A 24,319-nucleotide genomic window follows, 5' to 3' on the forward strand; every position below is an offset into this window, starting at 1 on the left:
GTCCTGTCAAGTTTTACCTGGGAGAATTATTGTCCCTGAGGTTTCTGTGACAGGTTATCACCTTGGCTGCCAGTGAAGAGTGTTCCAGAAGCAGAGATAAGAGGAGTTTACCATATCTGCAAACAACAGCAGTGCTTGTTTAGAGGACACCAGTCACCCAGCAGCGTGGCAGCCAATCTGCATCTCTGTTTTCTCTGCACTAACAACATATTTTCACTGCTGGGCTGAGACCTGGCTCTGACAGACTTGGGTTTTTCACAGTCTTCCTGAAGAGCTGCTGTTTTCAAGGCAGGTTAAACTTCCACACAGAGAGGAGAGATTGATAAATTAGGAGCTGGTGATGGTGTCTTGGCATAATTACTGTGGGAATCTTGTGTCAGGAAAAAGACAACAGCAAAATGTGACCTCAGCAATGCAGAGGGTTTTGTGTAAAACAAGTGGCTCCTTAAAGTCCTTTTTTGAGAGGTCTGTCTCCCTCTGCACCCTGGTGCCCACCAACCTGCCCCCAATGCCTGAGTCAGGCAGTCTGTGCCCTCCCCTGGCCTGGCTTTGGCCTCCCAGCTCAGCCACTGCTTCTGGGTTTGAGATTCTGAGCCCAGGAATTAGCCCAGAAAATTGTGTATTTCCTTAGAACTCACAGGGGTTTAGGTGGAGCATTTAGAGTTCCAGATTCTCTGGTTTATGTCTCCCTAACTTTTTGCCCCTGTATCCAGTGTTGATGTTATTTGGGTTTGTGCCTTTGTTTATCAAACTATTTGTGGGCTTTCAGGAAACCCTTCTTGGGCCCAGTCTGGAAAGCTCATCACACCATTAGCCAGTCTGGGTGGTGTTGGTGTTGTTATGCTGAACTGCTCCTGGATTCTTCTGGCCTCTTTGTCTTCTGCTTGTAAAACTCCTGCTGCAGCTTATTTTATTTTATTATTTTATTTTATTTTAATTTTTGTTTTATTTTATTTTATTTTTGTTTTATTTTATTTTGTTTTTGTTTAGTTTATTTATTTTATTTTGTTTTATTTTATTATTTTATTTTATTTATTTTGTTTTATTTTTTATTTTATTTATTTTATTTTGTTTTATTTTATTTTTTTATTTTATTTATTTTATTTCTTTTGTTTTATTTTATTATTTATTTATTATCTTAGTTTATTTTATTATTTTTTATTTTATTTTATTTTATTATTTTTATTTTATTTTATATTTTTATTTTATTTTATCTCATTTCTTTTTATTTTATTTTATTATTTTATTTTATTTTATTTTATTTATTTTTTTAGTTTTATTTTATTTTATTTTATTTTATTTTATTTTGTTTTATTTTATTATTTTTTATTATCTTATTTTATTTTATTATTTTTTATTTTACTTTATTTTATTATATTTATTTTATTTTATATTTTTATTTTATATTATTTCATTTCCTTTTATTATTTTATTTTATTTTATTTTATTTTATTTTATTTTATTTTATTTTATTTTATTTCCATGGCAAACATGTCAGCCCAATATTCCAACTTTCTCCTGCCTGCAACACTTGCAGGTGTTGCAGCACCTGAAACGCTCTGTGGTGTCTGAGGGTCAGATGGAACATCCCGCTGCAAATCCTTGGGAGTGGTTGTTCCCGTGGGGGGAAATGTATGGAATGCAGCCTGTGGCAGGCGGGAATGGCAGTGCTGAGGTGGTGCAGCTCAGTGAAAGGGTGCCAGGAGGGTTGGGGGGACATTGGGCAGTGCTTCCCATGGGCCACTTGAACCTCAACTGGGGTCATAAATACAAAGGACACTCTGGTGAGCTCTCCGAGCTCTGTGGAGCTTTCCCAGGAGCTCATGAAGTTCTGGTGAGAAGGTTCTTCATGAAGAGCTCTGCAGGTCCCCATCCTGTGGGGTTTGTCTGTTGGGATCTCCTTTGGGCTGTGCTCAAATCCCAGAATCCCAGACTATTCTGGGTTGGAAGGGACCCACAAGGATCATCGAGTCCAACTCAAGTCAGTGGCCCACACAGGGGGTTGAACCCATGACCTTGGCATCACTACAACCAAGTGTTAACCAGCTGAGGTAATCTCAGGGTCAAACCATCCCAACTAACCCCCAGCCCCTCTCTGGCTCTGCCCCCTGCAGGATCCTGGAGCGCTACGTCCAGGACCAGATCCCGGGCGCGACGGTGGTGGTGGAGTCCATCGGGGCGCGGCGCTTCGGCGACGGCTTCTCCGAGGAGGATTACACCAAGTCCGACCTCATGGTCTACGCCATCGACCCGCAGACCAACAGAGCCATCATGAGGAACGAGCTCTTCAAGTGAGTACCTTCTCTGGGGCTCCTCCCTGCGGTGGCTGAAGGCACCCAGGTCCCGAAAATAAACCCATTTCCTGGAGGGGATGTGTCCCCCTTTGTCCCCCACCACGTGGCCCCCAAGACGCTGCAGGAGAGATGAACAGTGTCTTGGTTTGAGATAAGCAACTGCCAACCCCCCCAAGCACAGAGAGAAAAGCCTCCCTCCTAACACCAGGGAAAGGGAGGAAAAGAGAGGGGAAAGGAAAAAAACACTTCAAACTGCATTTATACTAAATCTACATATATTTTTCACAGAAAGAAAGAGACAATTAGAAGAGAGTACAAATATTCACTCACACAAGTCTACAACAACAAGTTCCCCACCTCAACTTCTTAACGAACACACAAATTCTACTGTCCTAACTACACATTACTTAAGAAGAAGCTTATTCCCCAGGGAGACAAACCCAAGCAGAAAGGAGAGACCCAGAACAACACAATTTACTTTCCTGAGGTACCCTGTGAGCCAGTGGTGGGCCTGGTCCTCTCCATCCCCCCTGGGACAGCATCGTGTGTCCTCCCAAGAGGAGGCTGAGAAGCGACTGCCTTAACCACTCCCACACTGGTTCCCACTTCCCTGGAGATGATGCCATAATGTGGTATGGAATACAAAATTACTGGCTAGAAGAGGTCAGCTGTTGGCTCAGCCCAGCTCAAGTCAGCTGACAGCTTCAGCCTAGTCCAAACTCCAGAGCCCAAATCTAGGCCCACCTGGGTGAACCCATAACAAACAGGGACCACCAGGGAGGAACCAGAGAGAGCTTTATTACAGTGGGTAAAGGTATTTAAAGGGTTTTGGGGCGATTCAAGTTACAGCTTTTACAAACCCATAAGGGACCAGGGATTACAACCAACGGGAGAGGGTGAAACAGGGACCAATAAGAAAAACTTACACAAACATTTCAAGGTTTGCAGTGCCCCTGTGAGGGACTGTTTCCCCCCAAAACAAGTCTCAATGAAATGGATCTCGCTGCCTCACATCCAGATTGTCTCCTGATCCCTCTTTGTCACTGCTTTTGCACTTTTACAGTTCAGAAATTCAGGAAGGTGGGTGTTTTCTCCCAGTGGTGGCTCAAGTGGGATCCCTTTAGAGATGCTCAAGGTCAAAAGGCCAGTATTGAATTCCATGGGAAAATAAACCTTTTCTGATGCAGTCTCTCTTCACAGTCAGAAAAAAAATTGTCCCTCTTAATTTTGGGGCCCTTTTCAAAAATAGGAATGTCTTTTAGGGGTGTTCTTGTGTCCAGTGAAATACTCAGGTGGGTTAGAAATCAGATTTCCAAATGGGAAGGACCAGCTGAGGAACCACCTCGTTAAAATGCTCCATGTGCCTGCACACTCAGCTTTTTGGCCTTTTTTGTCCCTCTCTGCAAAAGCCTTTAAATATTCAAATCAGCAAACTCCCAGGGAATGCTCTTCTGGCTTTAGGGTGGAGGTGAGTAGGTGTCAGCTCACTGGAGTAAGGAGAGAACTGAGCAGCTGGAGGTACCTCAGCAAGTGGACGAACCTCCAGAAATTTGGCCCAGCTCTGGGACATTCCCAAACCTCCAAAGCAATCCCTCCTGTGAGCATCTTTCCTGGAGGTTTGATTTTCCAGGGATGGCTCAGTGTTCTTCCTGCCACAGGCACAGGGCGTGGTAACAGTTGTTGTCCCCTCAACAGGAAGCCACAAGTCCCAACCATCCTTCTGCCAGCCAGGAATCTGCTCTGGATCTTCCAGAAAGGAGATCAGAAGGAAAAGGGATCACTGATAAACTGGATGTGATGGGAGAAAGGGGAGAAAGCCCAAAAGAAACGGAGCTTCCTGCTGTAAAACTGTCATTAGCAATAAAGAATATAAATTTACCTGAGTTATCTCCCAAGTGTTCAACAATTCCATGATGTCTCCAGGAGAGAGAACTGTCCCCACAGCACAGGGTTAGCACATGAGCTCTGCCAGCTGAGATCTTAACACAGCTTGCAAAGGGAGTGTGGTGTGTGCCTTGCCTGGAAGGGGCTTTTTTTGGGAACACCCTGCTGGGCTCCTACTCCTAAAACATGTCTAACATTTCTGGTAAAGCTGTGCCTGTTTGGAAATCTGTGGAGGAGGAACAGCTGAGGACACAGTGCAGTGACCTGTTCTCCCTCATGGCTGGAGAGGTGCTGGCACACAGACAGGTTGCAGGGATACACACCCAAAGGTTCTTGGATTTAGGGTGGGCTTGGCAGCTCAGGCCCTTCACCAGCTGGGCAGAGCCACTGAATCAAAGTGTGTGTGTCAGTCCCCTGTGATCCATGATCCTAACCCCATCACAACTCCAGCAAAACCTTTGGCTGCAAAACAAAGGCATGATTTGGAAGTCATGGATGTTCCCCCTCACTGCCAGAGGAGGAAAACCTGCCTGTCTCTCCAGACCTGAGGAGTTTTCCCTGTCCTGTGCTTTGTATGACTGATCCAGGAGAGATTCATGGTTTTCCTCAACACTGTTATGACTGATTACCTGATATTTTCATTTACAAAATAGAATCATTAAGGTTGGAAAAGACCTACAAAGTCATCCAGTCCCACCATTACCACAACACTGTCCAGCCCACCACTAAACCATTGTCCCAAGTTCCACATCTCCAAGTTTTCTGGGCACTTCCCTCGATGGAGACTCCCCCACTGCCCTGGACAGCCTGTTCCAGTGCTTGACCACCCTTCAAGTGAAGAAATTTCCCCTACTATCCAATCTAAACCTCAGCCTGAGGCCGTTTCCCATGTCCTGTCCCTGTTCCCTGGAGCAGATCCTGACCCTCCTCCAGCTCCCCCCTCCTGGCAGAGAGTTGTAGAGTGAGAACATCCCTCCTGAGCCTCCTTTTCTCCAGGCTGAGCCCCCTCAGCTGCCCCAAACCAGAGTTTTGCTCCAAATCTGTCTGATCACACACAAAAAAAATGGGTCTGAAGAGTAACTGTGCTTTGCTGCTTCCTCCCTCTATCACAACCCCCTGAAAGACTTTGAAGCCACTTTAGCTAATTTTACAAACTGAAATGATCAGCCTCCTTTTGTGTCTTTTATAGGGAAGAGGGTTTGATTTATTGGAGCATAAAAACCAGTTGAATCCAGCGAATTCCTCCTGCATATATTAAGTGGAAAATGTTCACCATTAAAAATAAACTGCTTACCCTGCCTGAATCTCCTGCACGACGTGTCAGGTTCCATCACGGAGTTAATGCTCCTGCTTGAGTTACAACCTGTTAAAACAGGGCTTGTCGAGAAGATGCTGATGGAATTTTAATGGGGGAGATGGTTGAAACCACACGGAGATTTCTTGCTGCCCTGCTGGGAATGCTTCTCCAACTCCAAGGTGGTGTGACGTGCAGCAGTGACATCTAGTGTGCAGCACAAGCATCGGGGCTCCCTCCACACTCACTTGGTGCCTCCTGAGCCATCATTTAGCCTTGAAGGGGTTTTTCTCAAGCTTTCTTGGGGAAGAAATCAAGGCACAAACATTGCTGTGAGGGTTTTCCAGTGAATTAATTAGAGAGGAGATCGATTTTAAGAAATTAACTCCCTTTAAGGAATGGTTTTTTGAGGAGTGCTGTTTCTGTCTCCTGATCAGAGTAAGGAAATGAAGGTATTTCAGGCTGTCTTTGGGCATTCACAGTTTATGTGCAGAAATCATCTCAGAATACTTTTTTAAACTATTTTTATTTGCTCTTCTCTGGGTTTTTTTGACACAATATTTTTCCCTCATCTTTCTGCAGGAGGAGCCATCAGGATCCTCCACCCTAATAGTGCCTCCTGCTTTGGTCTTTGTGGCTGGGCAGCTCGTGAGACACTCAGTCCTCACTTGCAGAGTGATCCATGGATTTTTATCTTACTTTAGAAGTTAAAGCCTTGACCACTGTGGTTTTGTCCCTCCAGCCAAAGAATTTCCCTCAGGAGCTGAGGAAAGTCCTCTAAAAATGACCTGCTTTTAGAGTAGCATCAATCACAGAGTTGTGAAGGCTGGAAAAGACCTTCAAAACCACCAAGTCCAACCATTCCCCCCAGCACTGCCAAGGCCACCACTAACCCATGTCCCCAGGTGCCACATCTGTGTGGTTTTTGAACACTTCCAGGGGTGGGGAAGTTCCAGGGCAAGATCAAGCTGATCTTTAGGCCAGAGTGGGATGTGGTCAGGAAGGGTTGGTTGATTCTCTGCCTCAGACCAGGGAAGGAAAGATCACAAAGCAATGCACAAAGAACTTTGAGCCCTGTGAAATCAGGCTAAGCTTCAGCTGCTTCAACTGTGACCTGGTACTAAGTACATTGGAGTTATTACAGGAATTCCAGGGAATTGCTAATACTTCAAAACATGTGGGCTTCACCAGCCCATGGTCCTTCACCCAACACACTCCTTCAATGCTACTTAATGACCTCGAGCTTTGTGCCCTTAGAGGTTCCTGGATGGCAACCTGCTGGATGTCAACCAGGTCCTTCATCCAACACAGTCATTCAATGCCACTTCTGACCTCGAGCTTTGTGCCCTTAGAGATTCTTGGATGGCAAACTGCTGGATACCAACCAGGTCCTTCACCCAACGCAGGCATTCAATGCCATTTAACGACCTCTGTGCCCTTGAAGGTTCCTGGATGGTATCAACAAGGTCCTTCACCCAACACAGTCACTCAATGCCACTTAATGACCTCTGTGCCCTTAGAGGTTCCTGGATGGCAAACTGCTGGATACCAACCAGGTCCTTCACCCAACACAGTCATTCAATGCCATTTAACGACCTCTGTGCTCTTGAAGGTTCCTGGATGGTATCAACAAGGTCCTTCACGAAACACAGTCACTCAATGCCATTTCTGACCTTGAGCTTTGTGCCCTTGCAGGTTCCTGGATGGCAAACTGCTGGACATCAACAAGGAGTTCCAGCCGTACCTGGGGCAGGGTGGGCGCATCCTGGAGATCCGCACGCCCGACGTGGTGGCCAACGTGAAGAAGCAGGCGCAGGCCGTGGGCTACACGGAGGGGGCACTGCTGGCCCTGGCTGTGATCATCATCCTGTGCTGCCTGCCCGCCATCCTCATCGTCATGGTCAGCTACAGGCAGTGAGTATCATCCTCCTCCTGCTCCTGCTCCTGCTCCTCCTGCTGCTGCTGCTCCTCCTCCTCCTCCTTCTCCCCCTCCTCCTTCTCCCCCTCCTTTTCTTCCTTCTCCTCCTCCTTCTCCTCCTCCTTCTGCTCCTTCTCCTCCTCCTCCTTCTCCTCCTCCTCCTTCTCCTCCTCCTCCCATGAGCAACCCTGGGGGAGGGAGGTTTGAAGCCAAAAAAGCCTCAAAATAAATAACTGCTAAGAGATGTTTGATTCTTTTAGCAGCAAAGGGGTTTATTAACAAGGCTGAAGGCAAAGCCTGTTCATATGGGCAAAACCTGCCTGGCCTATTGGTGTAAAATAAGCCATTTAGACAGTTTGGGGGTCGTGGTTACACCTTCTAATTTTGATATTAATGACTGGGTGAAATCTTGGGTGGAGATTTCCTTTTGGCTTGAAATTTGGGTGGTGTTCTCCTGACTTCATCCCTCAGGTGGACTTGAAGCATCTTCATCACTGTTGGGCTTCTGCCTTTTCTTTGTTCATTGGCATGACCTGTCCAACTTGTAAAGTCTTGGCTTTAACTCAACAAAATCTTGGTTTTAACTCTATGAAATCTGGGCTTTAACTCTGTGAAATCTTGGCTTTAACTCTGTGAAATCTTGGCTTTAACTCTACAAAATCTTGGTTTTAACTACTAAATCTTGGCTTTAACTCTACGAAATCTTGGCATTAACTCTATGAAATCTGGGCTTTAACTCTATGAAATCTGGGCTTTATGAAATCTTGGCTCTGGGTTCTCAAACCTATCTTGAACATCTAAGTTTACCTAATTTATGGCCTGGGGGTCTGTTGTGTCAGACTTTGGTTCCATGAGTGGCACAGAAACACCTGGGCAAGGTGGACAACGCGTGGCTGGAGGAATTCAGCCAAAGTTCTTCTCTCATCAGAACTGGACATTTTAAGTCTTTTGGGCTTTGTCTGCCTTCAGGTTGTGCTTTGTAGCAGAACTGCTTTGACTTCATTGCAACGAGATTCATTCGTGTTTTAGATATAATTTTATATCTTCATCTACTCTATACATTTATCTATTCCATATATTCATCCATTCCACTTTAATTTCTGTTTTTAATTCCCCTCTCACCACAAGGGTTGGCCAATGCTTGGTGTGGTGCACAGGAACAGAGAAAACACCCTTGTATTTTCTGGGGCAGGAAATCTTAATGCCCAAGTACAACTTCAGAAGGCATTTGGGGGGGTTTTAGGGTTGAATTCCATGCCAAAAAAAAATTAAAAGGCAATTGAGGAAAAAGGTGATCAATAAATGAAAAGGTGATCAATAAAAGAATCAAAAATCAAATTGCACAGCTTGATAAAAGAAAAATATTCTCATTTTTTGTTCATATATTTATAACTTTAACTGAAATTAAAATAAATGAGAATTAAAATTATTCAACATTAAAAATATCCATATTTATTAATTTGATAATCTTGTTTATAAATAATATATAATACTTATTAATAATATTTTTGCAACTTACAAATAATATCTATAATATTTAATTCCTTCCTCATAAAATACTCACGGTGAGATTTTTCCCAAGCCTCTTAATTGCAAATGTGTGCTGGTTTAAAGGTGAACCAGCAGGGGAAATGAACTCACCACGAGAGAGATTATAAATCAGACCTAAAATTTAATAATAATATTACAATAAATACACTGACACAAAGGGGAAATTGCTTTCAACTCACAAACCCCAGCAGTATAACCCAGTGTCCTGGGGCACAAACCCAAGGGGGTTTGTTTGCCCTTGTGCTGAGACCCCTGTGGTTCCCCCGAGTCCAAAGCAAAAGGAAGTGAGAAACCTGTTGGTGCAGGTGAGGGCTGTAGTCTGGCCAAGACCAGTGATCTCCTCCTATCGAGGTCCTGCTGCTCCTCTGGATCCGAGGAGAAGTTCCAGAGGTCTTCTTATCCACCACTTATGTACCCTCAGGGAGCACCCAGTCCCTCCCCCTGGGCGGGGACTCACACAATGGGTGATTAACTCTGGGAGCCAGGGGGTATTGAACTGTTGATGGCCCATTGGCAGCTCCGCCCCCTCAGGCTGGGTGTGAAGGTGCCAATGACTCCCTGGGCAGCTGCTGCTAATGGCCCATTGTCCTTGGGGAATGAATAGAGGGGGTAGAATACACAGCTTTGATCACCCCCACACAGGGTTAGCTGGTCCCTCCTGCTGAACTAGGACAAAATGTTTCCTGGAAAACTGAGGTTTGTGCCATTTTAGGGCTGCCTAAAGCAGCAGAGAGAACCTTCCTGGTCTTTCCACTCACCTCTTATGCACTGGAGAGGTTTAAGTAATTAGCTGATGAACTAATTAAAGGATGACATCACCAACAAGAGCTCTCAGTTAAGTTTGTCAGTCCCACTCGTATTTCAAATCGATGCATTTGGATTAAAGGCTGTACATCTATTTGTAGATTTATATACATATATATATTTATTCATGGATTTATTCTTTAATTAAAGGTTATATTCAGAGATTTATAGACACAGTCATGGATTTATTTGTTCATTAATGATTATATTCACATCCTTTTTTCTCCAAACAATTTGGGTCAATGGGAAAAAGGAAAAAAAAAACCTTTAAAGAAGTTTGGAAGACTTTGCTGAGTTCTGTGCCATTGGAGGGCTGTGCATTCCCAAAGGGCTCTGCTTGTCCCAAAATTTGGGAGAAAATTCAAATTCAGCCTCCACTTGGTTGGGTTTTGCTACCTGGATGGCCTTTTGCTCCAAGAAATCCAGCAGCCCTATTTTTCCTTGGCATCTCTTAGGTTACTAAAACATCATCCATCTCTTTTAGGAGCTTTAAGGAATCTGCCCAACCTCATTTCATCCAAAAAAAAATGTCTGTTTTTACTGTCTAGAAGTCAGACTCGGAGCCAAATTTATAGCAGCCCAATGGGAATAAACTGTATTTTTATGAAAAATGCCTCACTGGAGAGTGCCAGAGAAAATAAAAGGAATTTGGGTGTTAATACGAGCACCAGAAGGTGATGGTTTGCCTTTTTATTGCAGCCTTTTATTCTCCTTTCCAAAAGCATTTTTTTCCTGAAATAATTCTTTTGGAATAAAGCTAAAAAATATTCCTTTGAAATGCAGCATCCAGTCCAACCCTGTGAGATAATTCTAAGTGATGTATTATTTACTAATCAAAAAAAGACTGGTGTCTTCTAAGTAATAATCCAAAATATTCACTCCTTCAGTACTGGAAATGTTTTCTAGACCACTCTTGAAATGGGTTAAAATGGGAAAAGAGGTACAAAATAATGATAATTATAATAATGATAATAATAATGATGATGATGATAATGATGATTATGATGACAATAATGATAATAATGATAATAATAATAATGTCTTGTGTATTTATATAGAGTATAATAGGATATGATATTGCTATATAATATCAAAGTATATATCTTCTATTCATAATAATGATAATGATGATAATGGTAATTATAATAACAACATCTTGTATATTTATATAGAGAATTAGAATATATGATATTGTCATATCATATAATAATATATAATTTCTCCTATTCTATTAGATCTATTCTATTTATTCTATTATGTTAAAAACAGGTCTAAAACTGCACCTGTTAAAGAACTATCATGAGAAATATTCCTTTCTCCATGTCTTACTCTGTTCCTGGAAGCCCAAAGCAGCTTTTCCCTGCTGGAATTCCTGTTTTTGCTGACTGCAGAACTGTTTCAAGGGTAGCAAAAATCAGGATCCCTTAAACATGTCATTAATTCTGGGTGAAATAATTAAGCAGCCTCAGTTTATTACTCCTGTCAGACTCACTGCTTGGGACAGTTGTTGGAAACAGAATTCATTTAACCTCCCTTTTTCTCTCTTTCTTTTTTTTCTGCATAACAAAACAGATTCAAAGAGTAAGTATTTCTTTCCAGCTTCCTTTCCACCAGCTTGCACAGGAATACTGACAGCCTGCCAGGCTTTGCTTTTAAAATAGATTAAAAATACATTTTTGGCCTTCAGTAAGAGTTAATTTCTCTAGTCCAACTTGCTGCTGAACACTTGGAGTGAAGAGTTTAAAAGTGATTTCTTTGCATGGCTACTCAGGGTAATTTATTTTTGTGTTAGAGATATGGGGGTTGGGGTTATTGTTGTTTCCTGCAGAGGGAAAAAGGGGAATATTCCAAGATGTGTGGGATTCCTCAAGCACATGAGAAAAGGCAGGGGCAGGAAGTGACTCCCCTCAAGCCCAAACTGAGCTCCATCCGTGGTGTCTCCGTGATGGTGCTCCCCAAGAGGCACCACAGATTGGTTATCTAGAGAGAAAACAGGACCCTGTTTGGGGGTGACTTTACTCCTTGGGGAAAAAAGAAAACAAAAGTGAATTCTTCAGAAAAGCTCTTAATAGAAAAAGAAATTTCTCAGCCAACTCCATGGAGGAAAGGGAGTTGCAAGTGGAAAAGGGGGAAGGGCTTCAGACTGACAAAGAGTGGATTTAGATGGGATATTGGGAAGGAATTCCTGGCTGGTGGGCAGGCCCTGGCACAGGTTGGGCAGAGAAGCTGTGGCTGCCCCATCCCTGGGAGTGTCCAAGGCCAGGTTGGACAGGGCTTGGAGCACCCTGGGCTGGTGGGAGGTGTCCCTGCCCATGGCAGGGGGTGGCACTGGATGGGCTTTGAGATCCCTTCCAACCCAAACCATTCTGGGCTTCTTTGATTTTATTCCCTTCTGAGGAGCTCTGGGATTCCACCAAAACAGAACTGAGAAAACCAGGAAAATATTACCAGGTTATGACTTGGAAGAAGCCAACGCTCAGGGACAAACTGCAGGGAAAAGCAAAGAAAACTTGCTAGCTTGGCTTTGTATTGGGGTGTGGAGTGTTTCTGATGAGTGTTTCTCCTTCCCTCCATGGCTCCCAAAGGAGACAGGCGGAGTGTGCCAAGACTGCCAGGATCCAGATGGCACTGCCCGCAGGGAAACCAGCCAGCACCGCGGCCAACAACCTCTATGAGGAGCTTGGGGACAGCACCATGTGAGTGTGCCCTGGGATCCACCCATACATCCAGCCTGGGCTGGGGGGTGGCACTGCCCATGACAGGGTGTGGATCTGGGCATCTTTCAGGGCCCTCCTAACCCACCCCAACCCAACGCAACCCAACCCAGTCCAACCCAACCCAACCCAACCCAACCCAATCCAATCCAACCCAACCCAACCCAACCCAACGCAACCCAACCCAACCCAACCCAACCCAACCCAACCCAATGCAACCCAACCCAACCCAACCCAACCCATCCCAACCCAACCCAACCCAACTCAACCCAACCCACCCCAACCCAACCCAACCCAACCCACCCCAACCCAATCCAACCCAACCCAACCCACCCCAACCCAGTCCAACCCAACCCAACCCAACCCAACCCACCCCACCCCAACCCAGTCCAACCCAACCCAACCCAACCCAACCCAACCCACCCCAACCCAGTCCAACCCAACCCAACCCACCCCAACCCAACGCAACCCAACCCAGTCCAACCCAACCCAATGCAACCCAACCCAACCCAACCCAACCCACCCCAACCCAGTCCAACCCAACCCAACCCACCCCAACCCAACGCAACCCAACCCAGTCCAACCCAACCCAACCCAACCCAATCCAACCCAACCCAACCCAACCCAACCCAACCCCAACCCAACCCAACCCAACCCAGTCCAACCCAACCCAACCCAACCCAATCCAACCTAACCCAACCCAACCCAGCCCAACCCATTCCAACCCACCCCAATCCAATCCAACCCAACCCAACCCAACCCAACCCAACCCAACGCAACCCAACCCAACCCATTCCAACCCACCCCAATCCAATCCAACCCAACGCAACCCAATCCAACCCAACCCAACCCAACTCAACCCAGTCCAACCCAACCCAACCCATCCTGGCATTCTGGGATTCTCCACTGCTCTGCATCCAAAAGGTTTTTCTTCATCCCCCAGCTTTTTGGGGTTCTCCAACATCAAGGAAAGAAATGGGATGATTCTGGAAGGAGGGAAAAAGCAATTTAATCTCCTTGTAGTGCATGGAGGGATCTTGAGTAAGTTCTGAGTGGGCAAAAAGCAGATCCAACCAGCTGGTTGTCCTACAACAAGAGGCTGAGCAGGGCATCGCTGCCAGGGTGAGCCAGCACTGCATTCCTTGGCAAATCCAGGCCAGCACACCGTGTTTTCCAAAGCTGTTAATTAAACACACCCACAAAATTAGTTTATTCATTAATTCCACACACCTGAAATGATAATACCCTGAAAATTACTGCCCTGAAGTCCCCATTTCTTATAGTAAGGAATACTCTGTTGGGCACAGTGTGTTGTTTTTTGGGTTTATTTTTTGTTGTTTCTAATATAAAACTGTCTAAACACTGAAATTAAAGGAACTACCAGAGTAGAGAAACCACTGGCAGGCCAAGGAATGCATCTTATACCCACCACATGCTCATAAAAGAATAATATTGCAAGGGGTCCTACCTTGTCCTGCTTCTGGAAACCTGAAGCCGATGGACTCCAATGACAGTTATTGAAAATATTCCAGCAGGGAATAACCAGTTGTTATTTGTCTCACACTGGGAGGGGTTTGTTGATGAGCTTTGCCACACTTTGTATTTTAAATCCAAGGAATGTTGAAGAGCACGGAGTTGATGATGTGTTTGGAGAGGGAGCTGCTGGTGGAGTTCAGGATTGCTCCGTTTCCCTTCATTATGTGTTTTGGTCAGAAAGTTGGGATTTTCCAGCTGCTGAGGTTGAGTTTATAAAATGCTACAAGGGTTTAACTCTGGGGCAGCTGAGTGCTGCCTGTGCATGTGCAGCAATTCCAGAGCTTTCCTGGGGAAATAGGGGAATAATAATTCCTGGGAGCAGAAAGAGCTGAATTGCTGAATTCCCTCCTGTGCCTTTTGCCTTTGTCGAGTGCTGCACTTGGGCAGGAAGGGAAGGAAAATGTATGTTCAGCTGCTGGAATGTAGTTCTTTTGGATGTGAGCACCTCTTGTGAGCCACAGGAGAGCACATCTGTCCTTCTGCTCTGGGGAAAACTCAATTTGTTCTCTGCATTAAACTGCATTTCTACTGAAATTAAAGAGGTATTGCCAAACACCTGATGCCAAACCCAGAAAGAGCCTCGCCGTGCTGAGATTTTATCTGCAAAGGGGTTTTATGTTCTACTACTGCAACACAGAGGTGCCAGTTCACAAATATGCACTATTGACTTTGAGGCTTAGATTTATGTTAATTTTGACAAAAAAATTGATTTTATTGCACCAAAAAAAGATGCTGAAGTTGGAGTATTTTCTCTCAGATGTCTTTGCACACAGCTAAGGTATATCCATCATGCTGAGGAACTGATTAAACACAAACCAGTAAAAATCCTTAAATCCTGAAAAGCTGTAGGAGTTTAAAGAAAAAAACACGCTTCAATAAAGAGAATTTTTTTGTCCTCTGTCAAATATTTGATTTCGGGGTAGACATATAAGTTAGGAAATTATTATGTAAGAAATAATCAACATTTTTAATGAATTTTAGTCCTCTCTTCCCTGTCCTCCCTGCCCTAAGACAGTCATCTTTCATTTGTTGTGCTGCCTCGTGTCTTGTTTGCTTTCTTTGGTGTTTATAGCAAATGAAATGGAACTAAGCTCTTTAGTTTTAAATCTGCCTTGTCTCATAATTTTTATTTTCCTCTGCCTTTGGATACATAGGCATCAGTAAGTAAGCTTATTTCATTGTCTTAATATTTGTAGCCAGTAGAATTGCTGGGTAATTTTCCTTTCAGTGATTCCCATTCAGCCTTGCAAGCTGAAACTCATCTTTTATTTGTCCATTGATCAGGAAAGACATTTACTGCAAAGCTTCAATCCTTCTGTGCCTCTGTGTCCCTCAGTTCTCGGAAGCAGAGAGAGGAAAGGTGATTGCTGAACTTGAATGGCATTATTTCTAAAGGCAAAGAAAAGCTACCCTTAAAAAAACCACCAAACCAGCTCAGCATTGAGTGAATGCCCAGAGGTTTGTTTGGAGTTCATGGACGTAGGATTGGGTGCAAACAAAACCTTTTCTTCTCTGTTATTTACAATCCCATACAAGGCTGGGATGTGTTTCTCAATGTACAGAGATGAGCTTCAACCTGAGCTGCTCCTGCTGCATAAAAATGATGCAGGAACAGAGGGAGTTTGCAGGGTCACCTCAGCCCTGAGAGGTGCCCTGTGGAGCAAGGAAGGAGCTGGGGAGCTTTGGAAATAATCCATTCCAGTGGCATAAAGGCTGTGTCACCTTGCATGAGCCTTCTGCTGGAGGGGGTCCTGCAAGTTCAGAATCATTTCTTTCTCTCCCCTCTGAATGGAGAGCGCAGGAGTCACCTCAGAGGTGGCTGCTGCAGGATAAGGAGAGGGTTTATGGGCTCTGGGGCAGCACAGGAGGGACATGGAGCTGCTGGAGAGCCCAGAGGAGGCCCCAGGATGGGCAGAGGCTGGAGCAGCTCTGCTGGGAGGGAAGGTTGGGAGAGCTGGGATTGTTCAGCCTGGAGAGGAGAAGCTTTGGGGGGACCCAACTGTGGCCTTGCAGGGCCTGGAGGGGCCAACAGGAAAGATGGAGAGAGACCATTGCCAAGGGATGGAGGGACAGGACAAGGGGAATGGCTTCCCACTGATGGAGAGTATGTTTGGACTAGATACAGGAGGGTGGGCAGGGCCTGGCACAGGTTGGGCAGAGAAGCTGTGGCTGCCCCACCCCTGGAAGTGTCCAAGGCCAGGCTGGACAGGGCTTGGAGCAACCTGGGCTGGTGGGAGGTGTCAGATGATCTTCCAGGTCCCTTCCAACCCAAACCACTCTGGGATTGTGTGATTAGTGTGAATTGTTTTCATACCCTTCTTTTCTGCCCAGAGACAAGCCTTGGGCACCCTGAATCTTGGCCAACTGCAGTGCTTGGGGCCAGTTTCTCCACTGCTATAACCCTTCATGGAGCTTTGCTGGGTGTTGTTGCACATGGGAGTGTGATGCCTGTCCTGTGTGCGGGGGTTCCAGTCCTTCTTTGGTCCCTGGGAGCACAAGGAAGATGAGGGTTCTCTGCCTGGTGATGCCCCACCCAAAACAGGGAATCAAATTTAAGAAGCAAATGTGTTTCATTATTGAATTCTTCAGGGGACTTTCACATGTTAAATAACTCAGAGGAAACTAGTTATTGAGATTTCTCTCGCAGTTTTGCCAGGGAATATTTAAGCAGCAGAGGTTAATTTTCCATTAATTTAGATTTAGTTATATTTTCTGAGATATGAAACAACACCACCAAAAGCAATGGAGCAATCAGAGCAAGAGTGTAAAACTTCATCTTCCAACATTCCCATGACCTTTTTGGAGTAGGTGTCCTCTTGAAAACTGGTTGAATGAGGGTTTTGAGTTTAGCTCTGCCTGCCAGAGACCCGAGTCTTAAATTTCTCACAGGTTGAGGGGGAAATAAATTTTGCTTCAGCCTGAGGTGAGCAGTATTTAAAACAGGGCTCTTGGGGTGCTTTTCCAGCAGGTATTGATTTTAAAATACTCTATTATAAAATCTGCTCAGAAGTTTGTGATATTAAAAATATTTGAGGGAGGTAGTTAAGGAGTGACTGGGAGGTGAGAGGTGAAGTCCAAAAAGTGGTGAGACCTCCTGCTCTTGGTGTGGAAATTGGGTGTAACCCAGATGTCACTGGGTTTAACATGCTGAAGAGCTGAAATTCATGCCCATGTTGACACTTCTGTGATGTTTTGTGTCTCTGGGGAGATAAGGCCAAGACTGACTGATCCTTTTGAAATCCAAGACTTTTTTTAATGAGAGGCCAACTTATTTTTGAACTTGCCAAGTAGCTAAGCAGCTTTAAATTAAAACAAGTAGTAACTTGTTTTAATTTTAGTTCCTCCCCAACTCCTTCCCCCCTTAAAGAAGATGCAAAAGTAAATGTCTTGCCCAGTAGCCCAATAAATGTGCTTTTTCTGCTGGGTAGCTGTAGTTTGCTAGAAGTGATTGAATGGCTCTGATTCATACCATGAGTTCTTTTTTCTCTCTCTCATAAGTATCTATGTCCATGCATGTTTCCTCACATGTGATTATCTTCTTTTCTTTCAAGTCTTTTTCTTCTCTACCATTTCCAACAAAGCAGGGGAAAAAAGTCAAAGTCAGTCTTAGAAGAAGGAGACCGTCAGAGAGTTATAAGCAGCTTTGCCTCCCGTGCCATTGAGGCTCACAAGCAATCCAATATCAATGGATCACTGAACAATAACCTCCCCAAATCCTCCAGTAACATCACTTTTCTCTCTGATGAGAACCCACTAACCACTCAGAACCCACTGTACGTGGAAGGTCTCCCTCCCAGTCCCGCTCCTGCTGGCTTTCTACGGAAGAGGAACGATACTCTGGATACTCTTTCTCCTTCAAGCCTGGTGTGGAGAGAGGCCTCTTTGGGTGGAGGTCACCGTGCATGGACAGTGCCCACTCACCTCACCAGGAGACACGCGCCCGGCTCTCTGAGCAGACCAGTTATCATGGACCCCATCCAGTGGCAGCAGGAGAGGCTCAAAGCCCAGAAGGAAGGAACTGCAAACCAGAATAGTGCTGCTGATGTCAGCAGTCCCCTCTTTCACAGGCTCAGTGGCCCCAAGCTGACTGTGAAGGAGAAGGCCAGGCAGTTTGAGCAGCAGGCGCTGCAGGAAATGAAGCAAGTGAAGTCTCCGGACGTGAAATCCGGGCGGTCACCAACGCACAGCATCGGTGTCCAGGAAGGGGAGAGCCACCCAGAGCAGTCTCCTAAAAGTGGAGGTGCTTCTCCTCGCCTTCACTCTTCTCCTGTGTCCTCTCCAACACCTTGTGCTGATGGAGTTGAACCTGAGGCCACCGTGGTCCCCTCTGTAATCGTCACTCACCACGACTCTCCTGAAGAACATTCTCCTCCACCAACCCGCAAGCCAACTCCTCCATCTTCTAGGATAAAGAAACCAGTTTGCCAAAGTTGTCTAGCTACTCAGACCAAAGAAGTCATAGAAAGCATTCCAGATCCACCTAAAACCCCCCCACCCCCACCTCCACAGCTGCCACCCCCACTGCCACCACCGCCACCTCCATCCCCTCCTGTGCTGCCACCACATCCTCTGCCTCCACCTGCAGTTACTCTTCCTTCCCCTTCTTCTCCTTCTTCTTCATCTCCTCTTAGCCCCCAGCTGCTCTCCCCTGCCAAGCACCCCAACTCCCCTGCCAAACCGCCCCCTGTCCCTGCCCCGGGCGCCGTGCCAGAGCCTCCCCCGCGCCGGGAGCTCAAAGGGATCCTTAAAAACATTCAGAACTTGGCTGCCATCGAGAAGTCGGTGGCCAACATGTACAGCCAAATAGACAAAAACCACCTGCTGCCCAAGCCCAGGCCCAAAGCGGCCGTGCCCCCGGAGGTGCCAACTCCTGGAGCAGCAGCCGAGCACCCGCAGCAGAACGGGAAGCTGAGCTGTGTGGTGGAGGAGCTGGAGAAACGCTTCCCGTCCCAGTCGACGGCGCTGTGATGTCCCAGCTGGGTGTGTCCTGCACATCACCTTTGGAGTGGGGTGGCTCTGAGGCAGCACGTGGTGCCTGCCTGAGGCTCTGCAGCAATTCCCACTCTTCTACTTTCTCTGTTGGGCATCATGACTTCTCCACTCCTCACCCCGAACTGAGGGACGTTGTCTTTTCGGGGAATTTTGTGATGTATCATGTAATTCTACGAGTTGTTTCCTCAGAACTGCATCTTGCTGTCCCACCATGTTGGGTCTTGGTCTGTTTACCAAAACTTCTTGGGGAAGGTGTCCCTTTTCACCCAAGGATGGGTCCCAGCCGGCAGCGGGTTTGGGACTGCTTTGTGTCGAGCAGCCCTCGCTGTAGGTTATACCTGTAAGGTCTTTCTGCAGCTCTCACTGGAATCTCTTGCTTGGCCCATAAAATGTCCCACCTGGAAGGAATCTTCTGCCATGCTTGGGTGTCAAACAGGCTCAGCAACGGTGAGCCTGGTTATTGGATGGGGCCCTGAGCAAGCTGCTCTGGTGGAAGGTGGCCCTGCCCATGGCAGGGGGTGGAACCAGATGGTCTTTATGAGTCCTTCCAACCTGACCCATTCTCTAATTCCATGGTATTCCATGAGCAATGACACTCTGCTTTGTGGCAGCTCCCCTTGGTGTCTCCAGTCAGAAGAAAGGTCTTGTCTTGGTTTCTCAGCAGACCTGACTGTCTCCCCTCCTGTTATCCATGTTCTGCCTTCCATTGTTTCTTTTTTACATTGTTAACTGCATGTTAAAAGGTTTTATTTTGTAAATTCCTTTCATGTACAAAGAGTTTGTTGGTTGATTTTTTATTTTCCATGTGCATGTTGTTGATGTCTCTCTTGAACTTTCATGCTAGTTTGTCATGAGCTTTCCAGCTGCAACATCTCACTTAAATTGTAATAAAGTCGCCCTGATTAGTGTCACCAAGTGAAGGTTTTTCAAGTACTTCTAAAAATCCATGTAATATGGATTTCTTTACTGGCTTTTTGCTCACAGTCATCCAAGTCAGGTCTTTGCATTAAACATGTCAGTTATAATTATATCTATAAATAAATTAGCTTGTCCCTTGAAAAAAAATGGTAAGTAAAAGCACTTTGGGCATTTGAATGTTTGGTTCAACTTGCAAGTTTTCTTTTAGTCCTTTGCCAAAACCTAAAACGTTTGTGTTTAATAGAACAACTTTTAGAAAACACGTTGGGAAAGGCAGATGTTACACAGCAAAGCAAAAGTGAACCCCCAGTTCAGTATCACATGTTGTAATTCTGAGCGAAAAGGTGGTGAATTCTTTAGGGGACTGTTGGGAGACACTCAGCATTTCCTTGGGGCTTGGCTTTTCCTCTTGTTTGTGCCTTCAAATCTGCAGTTAGGACACGTATGGAGGTGTCAGGCAGAACCTGCTGAAGGGAATTCCTCTTTCTTTGTCCCAGAGCCAAACTCCATGAATTACATCCCCCACGTTCTGCTGATGCATTAGAATTTTTCTTTCCTTAAAGCCCTTGTTGGGCAGACTGCAGTGCCAAGGGAGGTGCAGGAGCTGAACATGTGAGGGGAGGGATTGTCCATCATTGTGTTCTTGGGTGACAGAACTTCTCTCATGGAGAGAATTGCTGAATTCCCCCAGGGTGGCACGACTGCAACACCAGCACCAAACCCTCAAAGCTCAGCACCCACTGGGTAGAGAAACTTTGGGGACTGAAGGGTCAGCGTGGGCAGTTTTCAGTGATTAGGGCTGTGTGTGGGCTGTGGGAGTGGAAGGCTGGGCAAGGTTCATTAAAGAGGTCCTGCTGTTGAGTCCCAAGGTGCAGAACTGACCCCCTGGCTTTAACTCCTGCTCAGAGGAGAATCACCTTGGAGCAGCTGGATCCAACCATAGCCTTGGATTATGGCAACAGCTTGAATTTAAAGAATTACAGAGCTGTGATTGGATCACCTTGTCCCCCAGGTTTCAATGACTGGCAAAATGAAAATATATAGAATGAATCATTTATTTTTACACATGATCAAAGATCTTAATCAGAATTGTTTACTACACAGTATAAAACCAACACTACTAGTAGTGTAGTATAAGATAGGATAGTGCACCTTATTGAAGCAAGTATCAAAGCAATTGGATCAAAATTGGCACAAAGAAATAATTATCAAGTAGGGATTTGATGTAACTCTCCCAGACTAGCAAAGGGAAATAATTGGTATAATTATTGATGTGACTCATCCAGACCAAGGCTCATGGGGAGATCTCTTTCCCTCGACCTCGAGGAGTGACCTTGGAGGGCTGGTTTGAGCATAACTGAACACCAAGCTCAGTGTGCAGGTGTTTAGGTATCCACAGCATAAACCCCACAAAGGTTTTATGTGGCCACAATTCTTTGGGGTGTTCCTTAAGTAGAAAGAATGGGCATCATCCAGGAGCTCCTTTTGAAATACTTATGTCATCCTACCAGAGAGCCTGGGAGGGGGTCATGGCAATCAGCAACTCCCTGATGAGGAACACTCACTTTGTCATTCTGGAATGTGAAGATGGAAGTTTACAAAATGTGGTTTAGTTTTGTCTGGATATAATTCAAATTTTGGATCTCCTTTTGTTTGGGGATTTTTTTAATGGCCTTTTAAAAAGAAATTATTTTATTAGACCAGGAAAGAAGCTGTACCAGGGAAGTTCTGTCCCACTGAGATGTCTGAGTGCCAAAGGGGGAATGGTTTTCAGCCAGAAGAGGAGAGATTTAGATGAGATGTCACCAAAAAATCCTTCCCTGGGAGGGTGGGCAGGCCCTGGCACAGGTTGGGCAGAAAAGCTGTGGCTGCCCCATCCCTGGGAGTGTCCCAGGCCAGGCTGGACAGGGCTTGGAGCCACCTGGGCTGGTGGGAGGTGTCCCTGCCCATGGCAGGGGGTGGAATGAGATGGGCTTTAAGGATCCTTCCAGCCCAAACCAATCCATGTTTCCATGATCCTGCAGTTCTGCAGCGCTATGAGGTATTAGAACCCTTTTAGTAGTTGGCAACAAGTTGAGAATATATAAAATATATATTTATATCGATAATTTCCCCCTCTTTAGGTTGTCTGATTTGGTCAGTTAGGGCCTGATATGGCCCTGGATGTACTCTCATCCATTCATCCTCAGCTTGAGGGGCCAAGTTGTGAGCAGGAGCAGAGATGGCACCAGTGGGATGGGAAGGAGCTCTTCTGTGCAGAGCTGGAATCAAACCATTGTGTGATCATTGCTGTTCCAGATTTGCTGTCCTCAGTTCCACCTATGAACTGCAGGAAACCTCCCTTTTAAAAGGCAGGGCAAACTGGGAAGTACTTGCCTCCTCTGAGGAATATTAGAAGTTTTGGGGGGTTGTGATTCTTTTGCTTTCAACATGAAAACAGATAGGAGGTATGAAACAGCAAATGCCTGCTGGGATGGCAGTAATTGGGCAAATGTTGCTTTAGGCAAATCAGGCTGCTTTGAACCTGTTTTAGCAAAGGCTGGCACATTTTGTACATGTGAATTCATTCTTGTTTTCTCTCTCATATTAAGTACCAGCACTGTCCTGTTATGCTGCACCTTCATAGGCACCATGGCCTTGCTTCCCATTCCACACTGAGGATTTCTCCCTGATTCCTGCACTGAAGTCTGGCTGATAATATTCATCCAGAAGCAGCTCCTCCCTCTGTGCAGAGCTTTAATTCCTCCCTGGAAACAAATGATGCTGTTTTGACCTTTGCCTTTTTGTCACAGTAGATCCTTGTGCTGTGTTGGGTGAATGGGTGTCATGTCTTTTGGGCATTTGTTTTTTCTTCTCATCGTGGTCAAACAAAACTATGAGAGAAGTATCAGCATCACTCAAACCCCAGCATGGGGCTGTTTGGAAGAAAGCTGAGTTCCAAATTTAATTAGAATTTCTTATATTATGCTTTTAATCTGCAATATAATGACTGAGAGCAATTAAGAGTCAGAAGCTTTTCCTCAGCCCTTCTTTATCTGAAGATTGTTGTAGGCCATATGGGAACTAAATGCAACATTCCTCAAGTGGGCTTTGAAAAGCCACAGATCATCTTTTGATGATAAATCTGCATTTCAGTTGTTCAGCACTTTTATATGATATGGGCAACAGCATTAATTTAATGCTGGTAATCAATTCCATGTGCTGAATATTAATAGGAAACATTGGAGGTGGTGATATTAAAGAATTAAAAGGACTTCTACTCTGTTCTTTATTAGTTACTCAGTGTAATTAAAGACTTCCCCTAATCTGCTGTCAGTGTGCTAGGCTAAGCCTGACATAAATTTGAGCACTTACCCTTTCCTTCTTAAACAATGGAATAAAAATAATCCAGGCTTATCCTTACGACCTAAGTTGTTGCTCCCAGGTTTTGCCCAAACCATTCTAATTTTCCAGCATGAAATGTGAAAATAGAGAACCTGATCGACATAAGTGCATTTTTCATGCCCAGAAATGTCTCTGAGAAAATGAATTAAAACAACAAATTCCCGTGAATATCAGAAGCACAAAGCCTGTAGCAAAACAGCAAAGAAAAAAACAGCAAAAAAATCACTTAGCCCTCCCCTGCTGAGCAAATGTCAGAAAGTGTGTAATTTTAATAATAATGTTGGTACAAGAAATTAGTAATAGAAGCTCCGGGGCAATTGCAGGCAAGTCCTGAGTGGATAATAGAGGAAGTGCAGGAGGAGAAGAGCAGTTGTGTCCCTGCCTGAGCACACGTGGGAGGTGACAGAGCCACTCTGGGGATGGTCCCCAAGGTCTCTGGGCCAGCAGGAAGGGCAGCACCTCTGCCCCAGTCCCCCCTTTCCCCTTGCTCAGCCCCACAGTGACCCTCTGGCTCGTGGGGATTGGAGGTTTCTCCTCAGCCATGTGCAGCCTAAAGCAAGAAAAGATCCCAAAGCTTCACTTTCCCATGCAGAGATCCCCAAATCCAGAGCAAATCCAAAGGAAAACACATCTGGGAAGAGAGAGATGTCTTTCTTTCCATGCCAGTTGTGTTTCTAGTGGCAGTGCCTTTTCCCCTCTCTGCAGCAAGAGGGGCAATGTGCAGCTTGGTGTGGGCTCACAGAATTCTACTAACATTTGCTTTTTCTTTTTCTGACTTCTAGGAGAGGATATGCACAGCAAGAGGTGAGGCTGCTCCTCATTACCTTGGAAATGTTCATTACACCGACAGGCTTGTCCCACACAGTCCTTGAGCTTGGGCAGCAGGGCCAAGGAGGGGACTCTGCCCCTCTGCCCTGCTCTGGTGAGGCCCCACCTGGGTCCCTGAGCAGTTCTGGTGCCCCCAACATCAGAAGGTCATGGAGCTGCTGGAGCAAGTCCAGAGGAGGCCATGAAGCTTCTGAGGGAATGG

General features: G+C 45.4%; 1 protein-coding gene across 1 annotated transcript in view; it reads left to right on the top strand.

Moving 5' to 3' along the window:
• PCDH15 (protocadherin related 15) overlaps positions 1–24,319 on the top strand; it is a 432,606-nt gene that overhangs the window by 395,951 nt on the left and 12,336 nt on the right. Inside the window, exons 30-33 of the mRNA XM_071563312.1 lie at positions 2,115–2,291; positions 7,168–7,386; positions 12,331–12,441; positions 24,072–24,093. Of these exons, the coding sequence (XP_071419413.1) occupies positions 2,115–2,291; positions 7,168–7,386; positions 12,331–12,441; positions 24,072–24,093 (529 nt within the window). The remainder of the gene's footprint in view (positions 1–2,114; positions 2,292–7,167; positions 7,387–12,330; positions 12,442–24,071; positions 24,094–24,319) is intronic.

This window comes from Pithys albifrons, chromosome 9 (assembly GCF_047495875.1).
Source record: "Pithys albifrons albifrons isolate INPA30051 chromosome 9, PitAlb_v1, whole genome shotgun sequence".
In the NCBI taxonomy this organism is placed as follows: domain Eukaryota; kingdom Metazoa; phylum Chordata; class Aves; order Passeriformes; family Thamnophilidae; genus Pithys; species Pithys albifrons.